At 56.3% G+C, this 16,613-nt stretch overlaps 3 protein-coding genes across 8 annotated transcripts in view; 1 reads left to right on the plus strand and 2 right to left on the minus strand.

Annotated features, from left to right (window-relative positions):
• The window catches only part of UNK (unk zinc finger), a 45,518-nt gene extending 40,478 nt beyond the window's left edge, over positions 1-5,040 (minus strand). The window contains exon 1 of one of the 5 annotated variants that reach the window (XM_075169987.1): positions 4,826-5,040. In XM_075169987.1, the coding sequence (XP_075026088.1) occupies positions 4,826-4,923 (98 nt within the window). In that variant the 5' untranslated portion in view covers positions 4,924-5,040. The remainder of the gene's footprint in view (positions 1-4,825) is intronic. The other 4 variants (XM_075169989.1, XM_075169977.1, XM_075169985.1 and 1 more) reach the window with 4 other exon arrangements.
• Positions 5,041-8,432: 3,392 nt separating this feature from the next.
• Positions 8,433-10,274, plus strand: H3-3B (H3.3 histone B). Its single transcript, XM_075169992.1, has 4 exons — positions 8,433-8,641; positions 9,102-9,243; positions 9,326-9,479; positions 9,577-10,274. The coding sequence occupies exons 2-4, from the start codon at positions 9,116-9,118 to the stop codon at positions 9,703-9,705; spliced, it is 411 nt and encodes a 136-aa protein (XP_075026093.1). The 5' UTR covers positions 8,433-8,641; positions 9,102-9,115; the 3' UTR covers positions 9,706-10,274.
• A 764-nt stretch (positions 10,275-11,038) lies between these two features.
• LOC142091109 (uncharacterized) lies at positions 11,039-16,608 on the minus strand. Of its 2 annotated transcripts, XM_075169991.1 has the most exons (12): positions 16,556-16,608; positions 15,596-15,654; positions 15,454-15,489; positions 14,349-14,401; positions 13,941-14,073; positions 13,664-13,860; positions 13,397-13,442; positions 13,231-13,296; positions 12,654-12,713; positions 12,410-12,492; positions 12,146-12,240; positions 11,039-11,340 (listed from the first exon to the last, which is right to left on the minus strand). In XM_075169991.1, the coding sequence occupies exons 2-12, from the start codon at positions 15,617-15,619 to the stop codon at positions 11,306-11,308; spliced, it is 828 nt and encodes a 275-aa protein (XP_075026092.1). In that variant the 5' UTR covers positions 15,620-15,654; positions 16,556-16,608; the 3' UTR covers positions 11,039-11,305. The 2 variants fall into 2 exon arrangements, with proteins under 2 accessions (XP_075026092.1, XP_075026091.1); XM_075169990.1 differs by lacking the exon at positions 16,556-16,608 and having other exon boundaries at positions 15,596-15,841.
• Between the last annotated feature and the right edge of the window lie 5 nt (positions 16,609-16,613).

The raw sequence follows: 16,613 nt of genomic DNA on the forward strand, positions 1-16,613 counted from the left end.
ACCAGCTTATACTTGCCTGATAAGCTGACATTTACAGGTAACTATGCAGCAGACCGCTGGTAAGTCTCTGGGTTAGAAGTATTGACTTATTCTGTGCTTTCCTAACTATCCCCAGGTTATTACCAAATCTGAAACCTAAAAATGCATGGGCTTTTTGCTGTTGTTGTTGGTTTTGTTTTCTGGGTTGTTTGTGTGGGGTTTTGTTTGTTTTGGGTTTTGTTTGTTCTGGTTTGGGTTTTTTGGTTTAAACAACAGGGCTAGTTTCTATTTTTATATAAGTCCGTATCAGCTTATTGATCTAAGGGTTGTCACCAGTAAACCAAAGCAGAATTAGGGTAACAGTTTGTTATTTTAAGAGTTCTGATGGTTTAAAAAGAACACAAAAGGTTTCTAAAAACAATTTCAAAAGCCTAAATGTATTTCCTAGGTTGTGAAGGCCACCCAATTCAAGCACGTCAAAAGTATAATCTAACAGACTATGCAGATAAATGCTAAGGGCCCTAGAAGAGCAAGCCACTTACAAAAAAAAGCAACAGCTCTAAAGACGTGTTAGCTACACATCTGGTTTTTGGTTTACTTTCCACAGAGAGTCAGTCTGCACATTTGAGATCAGACATGCTGTGTTCACCCTGCCAGTGATAAGACACTGTCCACTGATAAGAAGATAAGGATTACTCTCTGCTGCTACAAATGCTTCAAGGTGTGTTTTTGCGTGCCATTGGTTTTGAGTAAGAATTTAAACACAAGATTTTGAGATAAGACTGCGCGTGCAAGCTCTTCATTGAAATCCAAGTCCACCTATGATCTTGCTATTTTTGTTTCTTCTTCATCCATGTTTCCATCGCTGTCTTAATCAGAGTTCCTATTTAAGGCGGAGAAACCACCAGACATGGCACTACCCAAAAACATGCAGATACAAAAAAGTCTTTGATTTGAGCTATAACTACAGCATTGCACCAATCTGATTTTCACCCCCACTTAAAATGTCCTTCACTCAAGTGCACTAGTCCTTCTACCTCTCAATGGCTGGCATCGAAATGGTTGCAAGATAAAGCTTCGGTGAGTGCAAGCCAGCAGTCACTAACACGGCAGCACAACCAACTGTGTGGATGCAGTTCTAGCGCTACTTACAAGGTACTAATCCTTCAGGAATTTCCCACAATTCCTCCCCTCAAAAGCAAAAGGAAAGACAAGTTTTTTGTCTTTTACGCTGCAGAGGCATAACCGCAAAGCTTATCTTGCTGTAGTACAAAGGAGGACAGGACGTGCTCCCAGGCATCTCTGTCCAGAACTCCAGTGAGGGTACAGTCTGTGGGGACACGGAAACTTGAAGTTTATTTACAGGATGGCTGCTCATATTTAAGACGGGCACACTCGAGAGAATTATCTTGAGCAGTGATGATCTGGGTTATGCCCAACAAATCTGCATCCCAAAGAGTTTATCACCTAAGTCAGAATATTTTCAATGCTGCTTTTGAGCGTGTGCATTTTGAATAGACTAGAGTAAAGGCACACCTCATTTTTTTATTAAATGGGTTAATTTATCTTCACCCAAACATTTGCTTTCCTGCAGTTATTAAACTGTCTGACTTCCAGGTGAATGCACACTGAACAAAGGACTGCTCCACTTTCGCTTATGTAAATTCTACCAGATCAATAAACACCCAAGCAGCGGATACAATCTTTACAATTCACAATTAAAGAGTCCAGTCGGACTGAAAACCAATGAAGATGGGATCAGCTGAATGGATAGACTGTACCAAAACAAAACTACACGACAGTACTCGGTATCCACAACTCCAAGTGCCCGATCGCTTGCTTTCAGTTTCTTTGAACTCGGCCTCTATCCACATTTGTAGATAACACATTAAAGACAGAGAGAGATATACACAAAAATAACCATGCCAGCTAGAGCCAAGAAACGGTGCAAACTCAACACTTAGTTGAGGTTTGACAGAGCGTAACCAAACCAAATCCACTTCCCACTACGAGCAGTCACTGCACAGCACCTCACCCGAAGCAGACCAAAGCCACGCCAGCCTGCAGGTACCCCAGAAACGAGCCCGTCTGTTCAAGGAATACACCGACCTCATCCTGCTGCGGGAGCTGCGGGATCGAGCGAAACAGCCACAGGCAGAAATCTCTAATCCAGCAACCCAGAGAGAATACAACAGCAGTTGCCGAGTGTTTCATTACTCACTTGAGTTCTACAAACGGAACACCAGATCCACAGATGAGAAACACGCCATTCATAATTAAATAGTAAAGTCTGGGGTATACTAGAATGACTTGGTCTCCAGGAGTATCTAGCTGCACGCTACAACTGCTACCAAGGACACAATCAAAGGGGGTTTTTAGGCTCTTCTTCCACTAGCAAACAGTGCCAAAGGTGTGAGATAGCATCGACAATTCTGTTTTTTTCAGATTTTCTTTTGCTGTACATCTAGAACAAATATAAAGGCTTCCTGACAGGACCTAGAACTGCAGTTCAAAGTACCTAAAAATCTCATGCAAATAATACCAAGAGTTTAGAAATCGACACTGATATGGAAACTGGAACATTTCCTAACAAATACAACCAAAACTTTCCAAGACAGACATCCCCAGCACCAGATTGCCTGTCCCCAGGGAACAGGAAAGTATGCAGATAATTAAGCTTACTTGAGTTTACAACTTGTAACCTTCATGTCATTTTATGGAAACAAACTATATTTAAGGGAAAAAAAAGGAAGAAAATATTTACATTTTCACAACATACAACTTGTTCACATGAACGACCACCAAATAAGTTCCCATATGTTATTAGAAGGAGGTTTACAGTATGATGTGACCTAGTGTACAAATCCAAGACTTTCAAAGTATGGCTCGCATCCCGCTGTCAGCACTCTGCAGCCCCCAAACCCATCCTTCACTTACGGTTATTCAGCTTCTCTGCAACTGTTTTCACTGAAGTATTTTTAGCATTCGTCTGAAAATACATGTTTTGCCCTCTGGAAAGAAGCTAATTGCACCATCACCTTTGTTCCACACTGTCCCATTTTCCTCCGCTGTCCTTTTCAGCTACCTTCTTCTCCTCCCATTTCTTGAACTCTTTCTTCCACTGCTTCTTTCCTAATCCTTGGCATCCTTGTTTCCATGGTCATGCTTAGCCATGTTATCACTGTCGTCTTCCTCTACCTAGTGTACTTACAATCTCTCCACCTCATCTCCTTGTCACCTGGGTTTTTCCCCCCTCTCGCTTTTGACCAATTGCTTCTCTGTTGTTGCTGTCGCCCCGTCTCCACAGGCAGATCCTGTACCCTCCCTTACCACTGCAGTGACAGTCCTAGCAGACTCCTTCATTCCAGTTGCTCCTGTAAGGCGGTCAAACTTTACCTGTAGACACCACCAGACATGAAGTAACCTGAGGCTGTGACTTGCCAGCTCCCTGAAGATCACAACAGGATCTTCATGATGGACATAAAACCTAGAAGCCCTCGTTCTGCCATAGACTCAGTGTTCTCAACAGCCTGAAGGAAGAGGATGTCACGGAGCCCGTGATCCCTGCAGCAGGCGTACGGGTTGTACGGATCCATGCTGCTGCATTTCTTGCAGCTCTTTTTATTCCATGTATCACAGTGTGAACGCAAGGAGGAAGTCCATCACCAACTTTATGAAAACCCAAACTAAAAGAATACAGACCGCACTCTGAACCTGCCCTTCTCATTTTGGGCGGGGGCATCAACACAAGCGACAGATAGGGGTAATTTGTACGACATTTTTTCTGTATGTGGACAACACCCTAAAATGATAAGGGCAGAGACTTCAGCGCATATATTTTGTTCACAAGGAGCAGTCCCACGCTTCTTTCTTTTAAGGAGGACAGGGAACACCTGACCTATTTCCATCCGCTATATCCTATACTTCGCTAGCCCATCCTCACAAAGACAACGCTCACTCGCAATCCACCCCGTTATCCCTACTGCAAAAGGAGAACCCAATGTCATCGCCAGGACTTCCAACCCAAACAACTTATCGCAGGCCAAGTTCACACCGCACAAGCTCCAGGAGGTCGTACATCCTTGGGACAACGCAGCAAAATGGCGTTTTCCGCTTAGGGAAGCCGCGCTCCAGCAATAAGCCTTCTCTGAGGCGCCGCCCGCAGCGACGGAGGCAACGCACACCGGCGGCGTTCCCTTCACAGGGCAACGGCACCGAGCGGGGTGCGAAAAGGCGAGAACGGGAAAAGCGCTCCTCGCGATTTTCGTGTAACGTTTCCCACGGGGGATCTCCCTCGCGCGTGCAAAACCCCGCCGACGAGGGACCCACCGCAGGCCAGCAGGGCCCGGCCCCTGGGGGCCGCCGCCCGAGGAGCCCCCAGACCCCGCCGGGGGCGGGGGACCGGGGAGACGGTGGGACACGAGGAGCCCGACACTCCAACGCGCCGCCGCTTCCACGCCGGAGGCGACACACGCGTGGGGGGGCGGCCGCCGCCCCGGGACGAGGGCACGCTCAGGGACCCCGCCGAGGGGCCCGGGGCCGCAGGGCGCAGCGATGGCGGCCGGCCGGCCGCCCCCTCGCAGGGGCCGGGGCTGCGATGGCGGCCGCCCCGCCGCAGGGCCCCCCGCCGCGGCGCGACCCGCGGGGGGGAGGGGAGCCGCTCATCCCCGCCCCGCCCCCCCCGCAGGCGGGACCCGCCGGCCCGCGCCGGCCGCAGCCGGTTCCAGCCGGTGCTGCGCGGGCGGGCGGCGGGTCTCCGTGCGCGCGTGCCGCACGCTGCCCGCTGACGTCAGGCGCGTGTTGGCGCGCGGGCGGGCGGCGGCGGCGGGGAGCTCTGGCTACGTACGTGTAGTGCTGCGGCTTCTCGGGCTGCGCCTGCAGCGCGCTGGCGGCGCTCGCCGGCCCGGCCGCGGCGGGGCCGCTCGCCACCGGGCCCTTGGACATGCCTCCTGCCTTCCGCTGCCGCCGCCGCCGCCGCCGAGGAGACCTTTATTATTCACTCTGCGCGGTCCGCACGGAGGGCGCCGCGCGCAGGCGCCGCCGCCGCCATTGCCGCCCCGGTGCGCGGGGCGGGGTGGGACTTGTAGTCCCGCCGCGCGCGCGCTCTCCGCCAACCCGGGACGCGGCGGGCGGCGGCTTCCGGCCGGCGGGACCACAACTCCCAGGGGCGCCCCGCGGCGGCGCGGCCCGCACTTCCTGCCGCGCGGGGGGCGACGGGACTTGTAGTGCGGGGGGCGGCGCGCTAGGGCGCCCCCCGGCGGCGGGGGGGGGCCTTGCCCGCTGCGAGGCCCCATCGGCGGGGCCGGCCCTGAGCGGGGGCCCGAGGCCGGGGACGGCGCCGAGCCGCGGGGACGGGGCGGACCCTCGGCCCAGCCCCTCCAGGCAGGCGGGGCCGGGAGGCCTGTGAGGGGACGGGAGCTATTTGTGGCGGGCGGCCTCACTTCCTTCCTCCCCCCTTCCCTCCGCCTCGAGGCCGGGACGCGGACGCGGGAGCTCGGCGTCCCAGCCAAAGGGCTATTTTAGTGTTGGCATCCCTCATCGCTCCACGGCCTTCCCCACCCACGGGACACGGCCGTCCAGGAAGTGCCGGGAATAGCACCGCAGTCCCGAGGAGGAGGAAGGCCCAGCGTGGAGAACCTACCTCCGAGTAGGTGACACCGAAGGCCCCTGGATGCTGGGTCATCGGGAGATCACAGGGGCTCCCTGTCCTCCCCCGGGAGGAAATCCCCCCCGAAGAGCCGTGTCCAAGGAAGCGGCTGAATTCCCATGCGAAGAGCTTCCTCCGTAAATTAACTTCTCTCCCGGGGAAGGAAATGAGAGGAGCTTCTTTTAATAGGACTTTGATCTCTTGGGCTCCACACAGAACCGCTTCCCTCGCTGGGATCCTCCAGCTGTGTGGTAAAGGGCAGCAAGGATTTATAAGGCAAACACCTTTTTTTAACTCTGCCAGCACGCGCGGGGCGAACGATGTTAATAATAAACTTTCGGGCCTGGTCTGTGTGCTGCCTGTGCCGCTGTTTTGGGGAGGAAAATAACTTTTTTCTCATTTACACTGATTCAGCATCTACTGCGGGCAGGCTTTTACCAGGGTAATTTAATAGCTGATTCCCCTGCATTTGGAGGAATAAGCCATAGGATATCAGTCCCTCCTTATTCACCTAACAACCCTCCGTGGGAGGCTGGAGTACTGTAATTATGCAGCTCTTTGTCAAGTAGGACAACTTTGCGTAAGTCAATACCTGTGGAGGTATTTCAGTTAATATCTACATATACACACCTATATACCCAACATAAAATCACTGTCACCGATGAACCTGAAGAAAACAACCTTCCAATTATCGACGAATCACACTGAAAACACCGTCGACGTGCACTTCGTGCACAGGGATTCGGAAACCCTGGAGTCGAATCCTTGTTCGCTGATGTTTAATTGACAATCTGGTACTGATGCCGTTTCCTCTTCCAGTTCTCTTCTGTTTCACAGCCGGGACAACGCACGCTCTGACGTGCAACGGGGAGATGTTTAGTACGTGCCAGGTACGTGTGCCCAGGGTGCCTTTACTTCCATCCTTGTGCGGGTCCCTGTTAACGTCTGCTCGTTTGCTCTCTCCAGCTTTGGCATGTACGCCTTTCCCTCGGCCCGCCTCATCCAAGAGGACGCACAGCTTTTCTCCGGTCGTAAAGGGAACAAAAACTCAAAAGTATCTCTAAAATTAGAGGCGTAAGCAGCCACTGCTACAAAACCATGGAGAAGGACATACCCACGGAGCGTCTCAACTCCCGGTGACAAACATTAGGCACTGGTCTCCTGGCATTAGTGACAGTGGAGTACACTCTCACAAATAACAAATTTAAAGTATATGCTGTTATCATCAGAACAGGCTTCTAGATTTCTTCCTCCGAAGCATGAACAACTCAGATGAAAGGCAAGTCCTTTACTTCGGAATTTCCATAACACGTACAATGCAAATGATTGTTTACCTACGCGTCCCAAGTCACTCTGTTGACATGCAGCTTTTTGTCTCTGATAAGTAATTAACATTTTCCTTTACAAGAAAGAAAATTAACCTGAAAATGAGGACCAGAGGCAGAGATGTGCAGGAGACAACGTCCCTCCGGCAGCCCTGGCCCTGGCACACATGACGGTCCTGTCGCACCATATTGGCGCGCGTTTGCTGGACTCACTCGAGCAGGCAGAGGAGCCAGAGACGCGCTCCCGACGTGCCGAGCTCCCGCGCCGCGGCACTGCTCGTGCTGCCCGCTGCACTGGGTGTGGGCCCGGGGGACTCACGCATTCGGGGAGGACGCAAAACCTTGTGCAAAGTCTGCGCGATTACAGCTGCATCCAGCTTGCGGAGCTCACGGATACCTTTGGGAGCGGCGGTGGAGCAGGCGTTTGTGTTCACTATATATATATATATATATATATCCTGCGCGCTACAACTGCGGGGCATCTGGGACCTGTTCTTCCCGAGCCAGGTGCCCTTCCCGTGGGGCAGGGACCCGCCACCGCTCCCGGCAGTCGCTACAAACGCAGTGCAATAGTAACACACAGCGAGGCGTGACTCCAGGCAGCGACTCCCCCCAACAGACACTCTTTTTATTTGGTTGCTAGTTGTCCTCCCGACAGGGAAGGTGGGTTCTGGCTTTCTACTTGCCATGGACCTTTGCCACTGGCTTCAGCGCTGGCGTCCGAAGGCGCCCTGCAGCCGGCGGGGTCGGGGCGCCGAGGGGCGCAGCTCCCCCCGCCGGCGCGGCGCAGGGCCAGGGGCCAGGCTCCGCCCGGCCCTTGGGGGTCCCGGGCCAGCAGGGCCGCCCAGGCCAACGCCGAGCCCCGCCACACGCGCTCCTCGGCCGCTGCAGCGGAACACCGGGAGGTACCCGCCGCCGCCGGCCGGCCAGGGGCTGCGCTCGTCCCCGCCACGCTCGCGAACCACAGCCGAGCCGCGGCTCCCGCGCCCCGCCCGGCGGCCGCCGCCGCCCGCGGCCTGCGCGCTGCGGACCCGGGGGGTGGAGGCGGAGGCGGGGGGCCCGCCGCCCCCCCGGCGGCCCCGCGGCCTGGCCCGGCCCCCGCCGCTCGCAGCCCCCCGCCGGGCGCCTCCGCACCGCGGCCAGGCAAGGCGCCTTCTGGCGGGGGCGGGGGGCGGCCCGCGGGGCGGCCGGGGCCGGGCGGGGGGTGCCCGGGGGAGCCCGCCGCCCCGCCGCGCCCCGCCGCTCGCCCCGCTCCTATTGACTTCCCATTGTGGAGCTTTGCGACAAAGGGTAGGATCCAAACCCTGCCCCGTTTCGTCCAATCAGCGCGCAGAGCGCCCGCCCGCCGCCGATTGGCCCCTTCTCGGCTCACAGTACCCAATCGAACGCCTACTTTAAGAACCAATCAGCGGCCGGGCATGCGCCCAATCAGCGCCGAGGACCCGGAGCACGGCCTTTGTGTGTTGTGACGCCACGGCGCCGGCGGAGGTCCCGACCAATGGTGCAGCGCGCTGCTTCCAGGCATTGTGAGGTCACCGCGCCGTGTGCCGCCCCCGCTATAAAACGCGCGTCCCCGCGGCGGGGCGGGCGCAGTGAGGGGGTGGTTGGCTGCCGAGCGCCTCGTGGAAGGAGCAGCGCAGGCTTCGGCGCGCAGCGCTACCGGCACCGGTGCTTCCTCCTTCTCCGAGCGGTGAGTGCCGGGCGGCGGGCGTGTTCCGCGGCGGGCGGCGGCGCTGCGCGTTCCGCGGCGGCCTCGGTCCCTCCTGGAGCCTGGCCGGCAGGCCGGGCTTGCCTACGTGCCCTGAGCCACGGCCGGTTCCCATCCCCCCCTTCCCTGGGGCAGCCCGGGAGGAAGAGGGAGGCGGCGTGACTCAGCCCGCTTCCCCCGGGGAGGGGAGCGGCCGGGCCACGACGCGGAGCGGGGGTGGAGGGGGAAGCGTGACTCCTCCTTCCCCTCCCGGGGGAGGCCGCTGGCCGCCTGCCCGCCGCAGCGGCGGGGGAGGGGGGCAGCCCGCTGACATCTGCCGCTCTGGGGCTGGAGGGAACGGGACGCGGAGGGGGAGCACGACTCTCTGGCCGGGCCTGGCGGGTCGTGCTGCCGCGGGGATGGGGAGAGCTGGGCCCCGCGTCACGCCTGGCTGTCCTCGTAGGTAAGTGAAGAGAAATGGCCCGTACAAAGCAGACCGCCCGCAAGTCCACCGGGGGGAAGGCTCCGCGCAAGCAGCTGGCCACCAAGGCGGCCCGGAAAAGCGCTCCCTCTACCGGCGGCGTCAAGAAGCCTCACCGCTACAGGTAAGGCCGGCACCGCCCGGCTCGGCCTGGCGCTGCCGCAGCCCCTGCCTCGGCTCACCCGCTCCCTCCCTCCTCCCCCCAGGCCGGGCACCGTCGCCCTCCGTGAGATCCGTCGCTACCAGAAGTCCACGGAGCTGCTGATCCGCAAGCTGCCCTTCCAGCGGCTGGTCAGGGAAATCGCCCAAGACTTCAAAACAGACTTGAGGTTCCAGAGTGCAGCCATCGGTGCGCTGCAGGTATTGCTGGTGGCCTGCTGGGCCGCGGCGCTCGGGCCCCTTGAGTGTGCTCCACTGAGGGTTTCTAATGACATTTCTTCTTGTGCCCTTGAAACAGGAGGCCAGCGAAGCGTATCTGGTGGGTCTGTTTGAAGATACAAACCTGTGCGCCATCCATGCCAAGAGAGTCACCATCATGCCCAAAGATATCCAGTTGGCTCGCAGGATACGGGGGGAGAGGGCTTAAGTGAAGGCTGTTTTTACGGTGTTTTGTAGTAAATTCTGTAAAATACTTTGGTTTTAATTTGTGACTTTTTTGTAAGAAATTGTTTATAATATGTTGCATTTGTACTTAAGTCATTCCATCTTTCACTCAGGATGAATGCTAAAAGTGACTGTTCACATAAACCTCAGTGATGTGAGCCTTGTTGCTCAGGAGTGACAAGTTGCTAATATGCAGAAGGGATGGGTGATCTTTCTTGCTTCTCATGCATGTTTCTGTATGTTAATGACTTGTTGGGTAGCTAAACTTGTAAGGTACTAGAATTGATATAAATGTGTACAGGGTCCTTTTGCAATAAAACTGGTTATGACTTGATCCAAGTGTTTAACAATTGGGGCTGTTAGTCTGACCATACATCACTGTGATCAAACGTGGACTTTTTCAGAGGGTGAAACTACAAGTCTTAACCACAGTGTAACTTACAGTTTCCTAAAAACGTAAACCTGGCAGCTATAGAATACACTATGTGCATTTATAATAGCTATTTTATATATTGTAGTGTCAACATTTTTAAATTAAATGTTTTACATTCACATGTGAGGAGTCTCTGTCATTTGGTGTGCATGGGCCGGAAGAAGCTTCCTCCCCCCGGTGCCAGCAGGGCAGCGGTGGTGCTGCCTGCCTGGGCGGCTGCTGCGGGGGCAGGACTTGCCCTGGCTGCTCCAGCCTCGTGCTGTGGGGATGGCCTGAGCCTCCTGCCTTCAGCGGGTGTTTGGCTCCTCCACGAAGCTGAACAGCTTACCTGTGTCAGCTGCTTGGGCGCAGCTCCACATCTAAGCCTTGTTTTCTGTTTTCCAGTAGGCGCAGGGGAAGTTTGTTCTGGCGGCGACTGGTCTGCCCGCAGCAAACCACCAGCCCCTTCCCGAGTGCCAAGGTGTGGGGCACGCAGCTGCGGCCCGCTGGTTCCTGTGTGACTGAGTCCCAGTTAATGACAGCAGCCAGGAAACGCTAATTACACAACCTGAGAGCCTATGGGTTGCGCAGTGAGCTGGAACAGGCGCTCGGTGAGATTGTCACTTCCCATCGGAGCTGTTTTGATGCAACAGGATTATACTGGGACCTCCGCCTCAGAACAGCTCTTGGGGCGCTGCTGGGGCAGGCCTGGCTTTCCCAGCAGTGCCTCTGGGAACAGCCCTACCTTGTCAGGTTGTGGTGGGGGAAAGCTGCTCAGACGGCATCTGAAACACGGGTAATTAACATTTAAATTGAATTGCCAGGCTGGCTCTCCTCAGCTCTTAAAGAACAGGCTGCACTAGTAAGGCTACAGTTAGCACAGAAGAGTAGCACAGGGAAGTAGTTCGGCTAGCTCATCTTGATTTATTTCAGGGAAATTAAAAGTGCCGCGGCAGCAGTGGCATTTCGGGAGGGAGAACCGCGTAGCTGACAGCAGCGAGCAGGCGGTGCGCCAGCGCTGGCCGTCTGCGCGCTCTTTGAACCGGACGCGTTTACAGCGCTCTGAACCCCCCGGCTGCCACTGCCGGGGCCGCCTCGCGCGGGGGCTGCTGGGCGGCTGCGTCGGGGCGAAGGCCTGGGGGAGCTGGGGGCTGGAGCCAGGGCTCTTCTGTCAGACAAACCACTCCGTGTGCCGAAACCCTGCAGCTGGAGGAATAGGCGCTCCTTACCAGGCGCTCCGACAGCGCTTGGAGCAAACACAGACCCCGGTTAATGCCATTATCATGTCTGCCACAGAGCTGCTAAAAACGTGTTCAGAGATGATCCAAGATTAGGTTTTAAACAAGTATTTTCCTCACTGCTAAACCTGTAGGGAAAAAGATTTCCTTGCATCTACGTCGTAAACATAGTTGCTTTAAAGGCCTGGATCAAAGTTAAGCACTGCCTCAAAGATTAGCTGATGCCAAGGGATCTGGGGTAGCTCACCCGGGAAGGTCGGCCTGGGGGTGCAGCCTGGCGAGGGGATGTCCCCACAAGAAACCTGAGGGTCCATGGTGGCCCAGGAGCCACGTAACTTGGGAAGCACCACGCAGCTTGCATTTAGGCAGGTTAAAAATAAGAATTCCAAGTGATGGGATTTATGAACGCTTGATTTGGTGCTAAGCTGCAGTAGCAGGCTGGGCTCCTGCAGGAAAAGTATGTTTTAAAATAACATCCCTCGAAAACAATGTTTCCTCCAAGTCCTTGGTGGAAACAATGAACCATCTGGGGATGCCTAGGAGCTGTTTCTTAAAATAAAATCACTGTCCGGCAGTTCTTAAAAAAAAAAACCCCAAAACACACAACACAAAAACCAAACCCACCAGAAAACTGTATCAAAGTATCTATTCATCTTAGTAACCTCAACAAAAAGAAATTAAGCTAGATCTTGCAACTGGTAGACCAGAATAGCAATCTTGGTATTCCACGATCTCACTGTGATGATATCTGAAGACATAAACCGTTCTCTTACCGATTCTCCTGATGATTTCCTCGCATTCTTGCTCAGAACTTGATGCAAACACCAGGCAGTCGAACGTGCTCGCGTCAGGGCTCTCTGGGGAAGCGCTAAAAATGGAAACATGCACATTAGCCAGCAGAGAGAGCAGCTCCAAAAGCCCAGCCCTGGCTTGTAACCACACCAGAGACCCCGCGGCTGGTCTGGACGTCGCTTGTTTATTTTCTAAGACCCACATCCCTCTCCATCCCCCTCCCAGGGCCCACGGGCAGCACTTACGCCACGCAGAAGGCGAATGAATTGCTGCTGTCCACGCAGCGTCCCACACAGGAGATGGCGGGGTAGGGGTAGCGGCACAGGAGCTGCGCGGGGGACAGGAGGGAGACGGCGTTGGGGCTGCGGCCAGTCCCCGTCGTGCCCATTCCCCGTTTAAGCCAGCCCCCCGGCCCCTCCAGCCGGGCTGCCTGCGCCGCGAGATCGGCAGCCGCAGGAGTCGCCCGGACCTTGGGTGTCGCTTGCTTACCTTGGAAGAAGTCTTCTCCTGTACGAGGACTTCTGCTTCCTTCACATCGAATAAAACCTCCTAACGGGGATGGAGGGGGAAGAAGCCCCGATCACCACAGTGTCTGAGCTCTATTTTAATAAGACACTTACAAGAGAGAGATTATTCAAAAGCAGAGGTGACAAAGCAGAGTCAAGCACAGCTTTTTTCAAGGAGTTTTCTCTGTACTGCCTTTTTTTTTTTTCACCACCCCATGCTCTTGCACTTGAACCTTTTCACAAACAACCCCCAAAGGCTCAAGCAGCAGTGACCCGAGCCCTAAGGCACCCCTGCAACCAGGCTCAGCCTCCCCACAGTTTTCCAAGTGCTTTCCCGCAGGTGGTTGCATTTTTTTTTTTCTTTAATGCACTTTTCTATCCTGGCTGCGGAGATGTTTCTAACCAGAAAAAGAACCCCACAGGAGTGGGGGGTGTCAAATACTCAGCCAGGCCAAGCAAACCTGGAGCCAGCAGGAAAAAAAATCCCCGTGCAGAGACCACATTTCCTTGCAGTTTTCTCGCCAAGCCCTTCCCAGGATGCCCTCAGCCCCATCGCTCACCCGCACGGCCAAGGGCCTCTCCAGCACGGCGGGGATGGCGCGGTCCAGCACCTCTTTGCCACCGAACTGAAACGGAGCAGGAAGGAGGGAATAACCCACGGGCACGTGAAAAGAAACCCAGAAGAGACAATTTACCCCTAGGCACGTCTCTGCCCCATCGCCTCACCTTCCCAACGCCGGTCCGGCCCAGGTACCGCAGGCTGTAGAGCAGACTGGGGAGAAAAGGGCTCGGGGGCATCAGAGCAAGGACCGCGCGCATCCTCCTGCTGCTCTTTGCAGGGGAAGACGCTCACAGCCCCCCACCGCCCCCAGGCCATGGGGGCAGCTTTGGCCCCACAGCCTTGAGCGGAGACCGGGGATAGCGTGGGCACGGGGCTGCCCCGATGCCAGGACCCCCAGCCCAGCCCGGGGGCTCCCGTGGTGCCGGACCTACCTGCCCCCCTGCAGCCTCCGCGGCTCCCCCTCGCCCCTGCACCGGGGGCCGCGCTGGAGCTGGAAGCGGGGCTCCTTCTCCTTCAGGACCTTCAGGTAGGGCAGCAGCGGCTCGTAGACCCCCCCGTCGTGCCACCGCCAGCGCAGCAGGCGGAAGCTGAGCGGTTGTCCCTTCAGCTTCTGCAGCACGGCCCCAGCCTGGAGGGAGGGTGGGGGGAGCAGAGGGGCGGGTGGGGGCAGGAGGGGGGGAGATACGCCAGCCCTCCGTGCCCACCCACCTGCCCGCTGTAGGCGTTTCTCAGCGAGCAGCCGTTGATCTCGTCGAGGATGTCGCCGGCCAGCACCACCTCATCCACCTCCGCCTGGCTCTCGGGGAGCACCTCGGTGACAAAGACTCGGCCGTCCACGTACCTGGGGGTGTGGCCGAGCTCCAGCTCAGCCCCGGGGACCCAGCCTGGTCCCCCAGCCCTTTCGTACCATCAGCGATGTTTCGCCAATACACGGAGGCAGGGAAAAGCCACCCCATGGACAGCAGATACCAGCGAGGCTGCGCTGATGGGGAGAAAAGCAACCGAGACAGCCCCGATGCTCTCCACGGGGTATTTGTCTCCCCTTGTTGGGGGGTTTTGAGTGCCATGGTGTCCAGATCCCGCTGGGGAGCGGAGAGGAGGATCAAGGGCTCCTACCTAAGCACCATCCCCAGCGCTTGGCACGGGACCGTCTCGTAAGTGATGCACACCTGGAAGAAAATGTCCGGTGACAGTGGCCCTGGCAATGGCCGCAGGATGCCCAAGGAGCGTGACCAGGACAAGGGGGAGGATGGGAACCCCTTGCCCTGGGCCTTTTCTGCCACTGATGCCAAACCAGGGCTTCGGAGCCCAGGGAGAGGCCGGTCCCCAGTGCCCCAGGCTGGGCTGGGACCACCAGTGGCTGCTTGTACCTGTCCTCTCCTGGGACGCAGCTGTGCCCAGACCCTGGAGGGACAAACCTGCTAGATGGATGGGATGGCAAAGCAGCAGGTGAACTCTTAACTCCACGATGAGCCCTCCTCCCTTGCCCCACGTGTCCCCACGCAGCCGGGCAGTGCTGCCGCCCCTCCCCGAAGCCGCTGACGTTTGCAGCAGCACTTACTGTCACATCGCATCAGCCAGGGACCCGAAACGTGGCCAGTTCAGCCAGGAGCACTTGCTGTTTAGAAATGCCCAAAAGCCAGCGGGATCCCAGCCTCTGCAGCAGCGCCGCAGCTTGGCACGCACCATAACCAGCCCCAAAGCCACCTCGAGCTTTTTTGGGGATTCTTTTGGGTTAAAAAGGCAGTGGAGGGATGCTCTTCATTCTTAAAAGACGTCAAAGCATCCCCGCTTTGCACCGATAAATAATAAATGCACCGATATTTCACTGAGCAAAACCAAGAGCGAAACCAACTGACACGTCATTTGTGTCAGCCCAGGGAAATGGGGAATTTTTTGGCTAGAAGTCAGGGAAGGGAGCATGGGAAAACTTCATTTATGTCAGCAGTTTAGGCCTGGGTACTACTCTAGCTTGGTTTTACTCCCAGGAATGCTGTGATCTGCTCCTGGTGACAGCGCAGGCACCCAGCAGGGTCCGACCTTGGTGGCGGAGGCGGCTTTGCTCATGCGGGTGAACCTGAGCCAATTCACCCCGGCTGCGGCCGGGCAGAGAGTTGCGTGGCAATCCCTCCCCACCAATTCATTCCTTATCTTCCTCATTTGACTTTTCAGCGAGGGCCAGGTGGCGGAAGGACGGCTCTGGGGAGAGACAAGCTCTTACCGGCAGCAGCCAGCTTTCGTCCAAGAAGCTGCAATTCTGCAAACAAAGGAGCGTCAGCGCCATCGGATCCGGCAAGGAAGGGGCCAGGGCCCCACACCGGCAGCCGTGAGCCGGCCACCACCCCGCCGATTCGTCACCATACCTGCAGGTCCAGGGAGAAATCCATCTCTGTCACCACCAGCAGCAGTGAGAGGAACGGCTCTGCGGAGGGACGGGGACATAGAGGCAGCGTCACTGCCGGGTTCCCAGCAGCCACAGCCTCGCGGGGACATGGCAGAGGTCCGAATAAAGCCATTTTCGGCGTAACTGATGAGCCCTGGGGAGCAAGGCCCTGAGAGCATCCCAGCACCGCAGCACCCAGGCAGCTGGAGGCTCGTCTCAGGCTCTCGCTGCCAGCACGGGGAGAGAAGTGCCGCGGCTCGATGCCTGATTTCCCCAAATCCAGACCAAAGCTCACAGCAAACGCTGCTGATGAGCAACTTTCTCTGCATTTCTCACCCTAAATGCAAAGCAAAGCTGTCCAGGCTCTCCTGCGTGAACCTCGCAATTACACTGAAAGAGATCTGCAACTGGCTCATGCACCAGCAGCGCGGGTGATTTATAAGCCGTCTAGGTACAGGTTTAACACTGGGTTATTTATCATAAACAAAAGATTAAAGGCTTTCACCCTGGCCCCCTCAAGGAGCACAGCTGCGGATGGAGTGGTGCAGCCTGTCAAAGCAACCACCCTGAGCCCCCCAAGTGACCCTTCGCGCGGGACCGCAGCCTGGGCCCAGCAGCCAAGGGCTCCCTTCAAAGCCGGACTGCTGGGTCCGCTTAAACCAGCATCCTTGGTACAAAGAAATAACACGGAAGACACTTCAGAAGCAATTTTCCTATCCCATGACACTAAAACCAACCTTAGGGATTCAAACCGTCTTTAAATACGTACACCTCTTTTTCCATCACTGTGGCAGCACATTTAGATTTTACTGCTAAGTTTGGCTTAGAAAAATCACAGTGGACTATTTTCCTCCCTCCCCGCAGCATCATGGTGCTGTAATGCCTGCGGCAGCTGCCCCAGGGTAGGTTACATCCCGCCTTGGAGGAGCCGCCGTCTTACCCAGGAGGTCTTCGTTGCCAAGGATGGAGCTCACCGGATCATAAAACTGAAACACAGA

The sequence above is a fragment of the Calonectris borealis genome, chromosome 20 (genome assembly GCF_964195595.1).
Source record: "Calonectris borealis chromosome 20, bCalBor7.hap1.2, whole genome shotgun sequence".
NCBI classification, from domain to species: domain Eukaryota; kingdom Metazoa; phylum Chordata; class Aves; order Procellariiformes; family Procellariidae; genus Calonectris; species Calonectris borealis.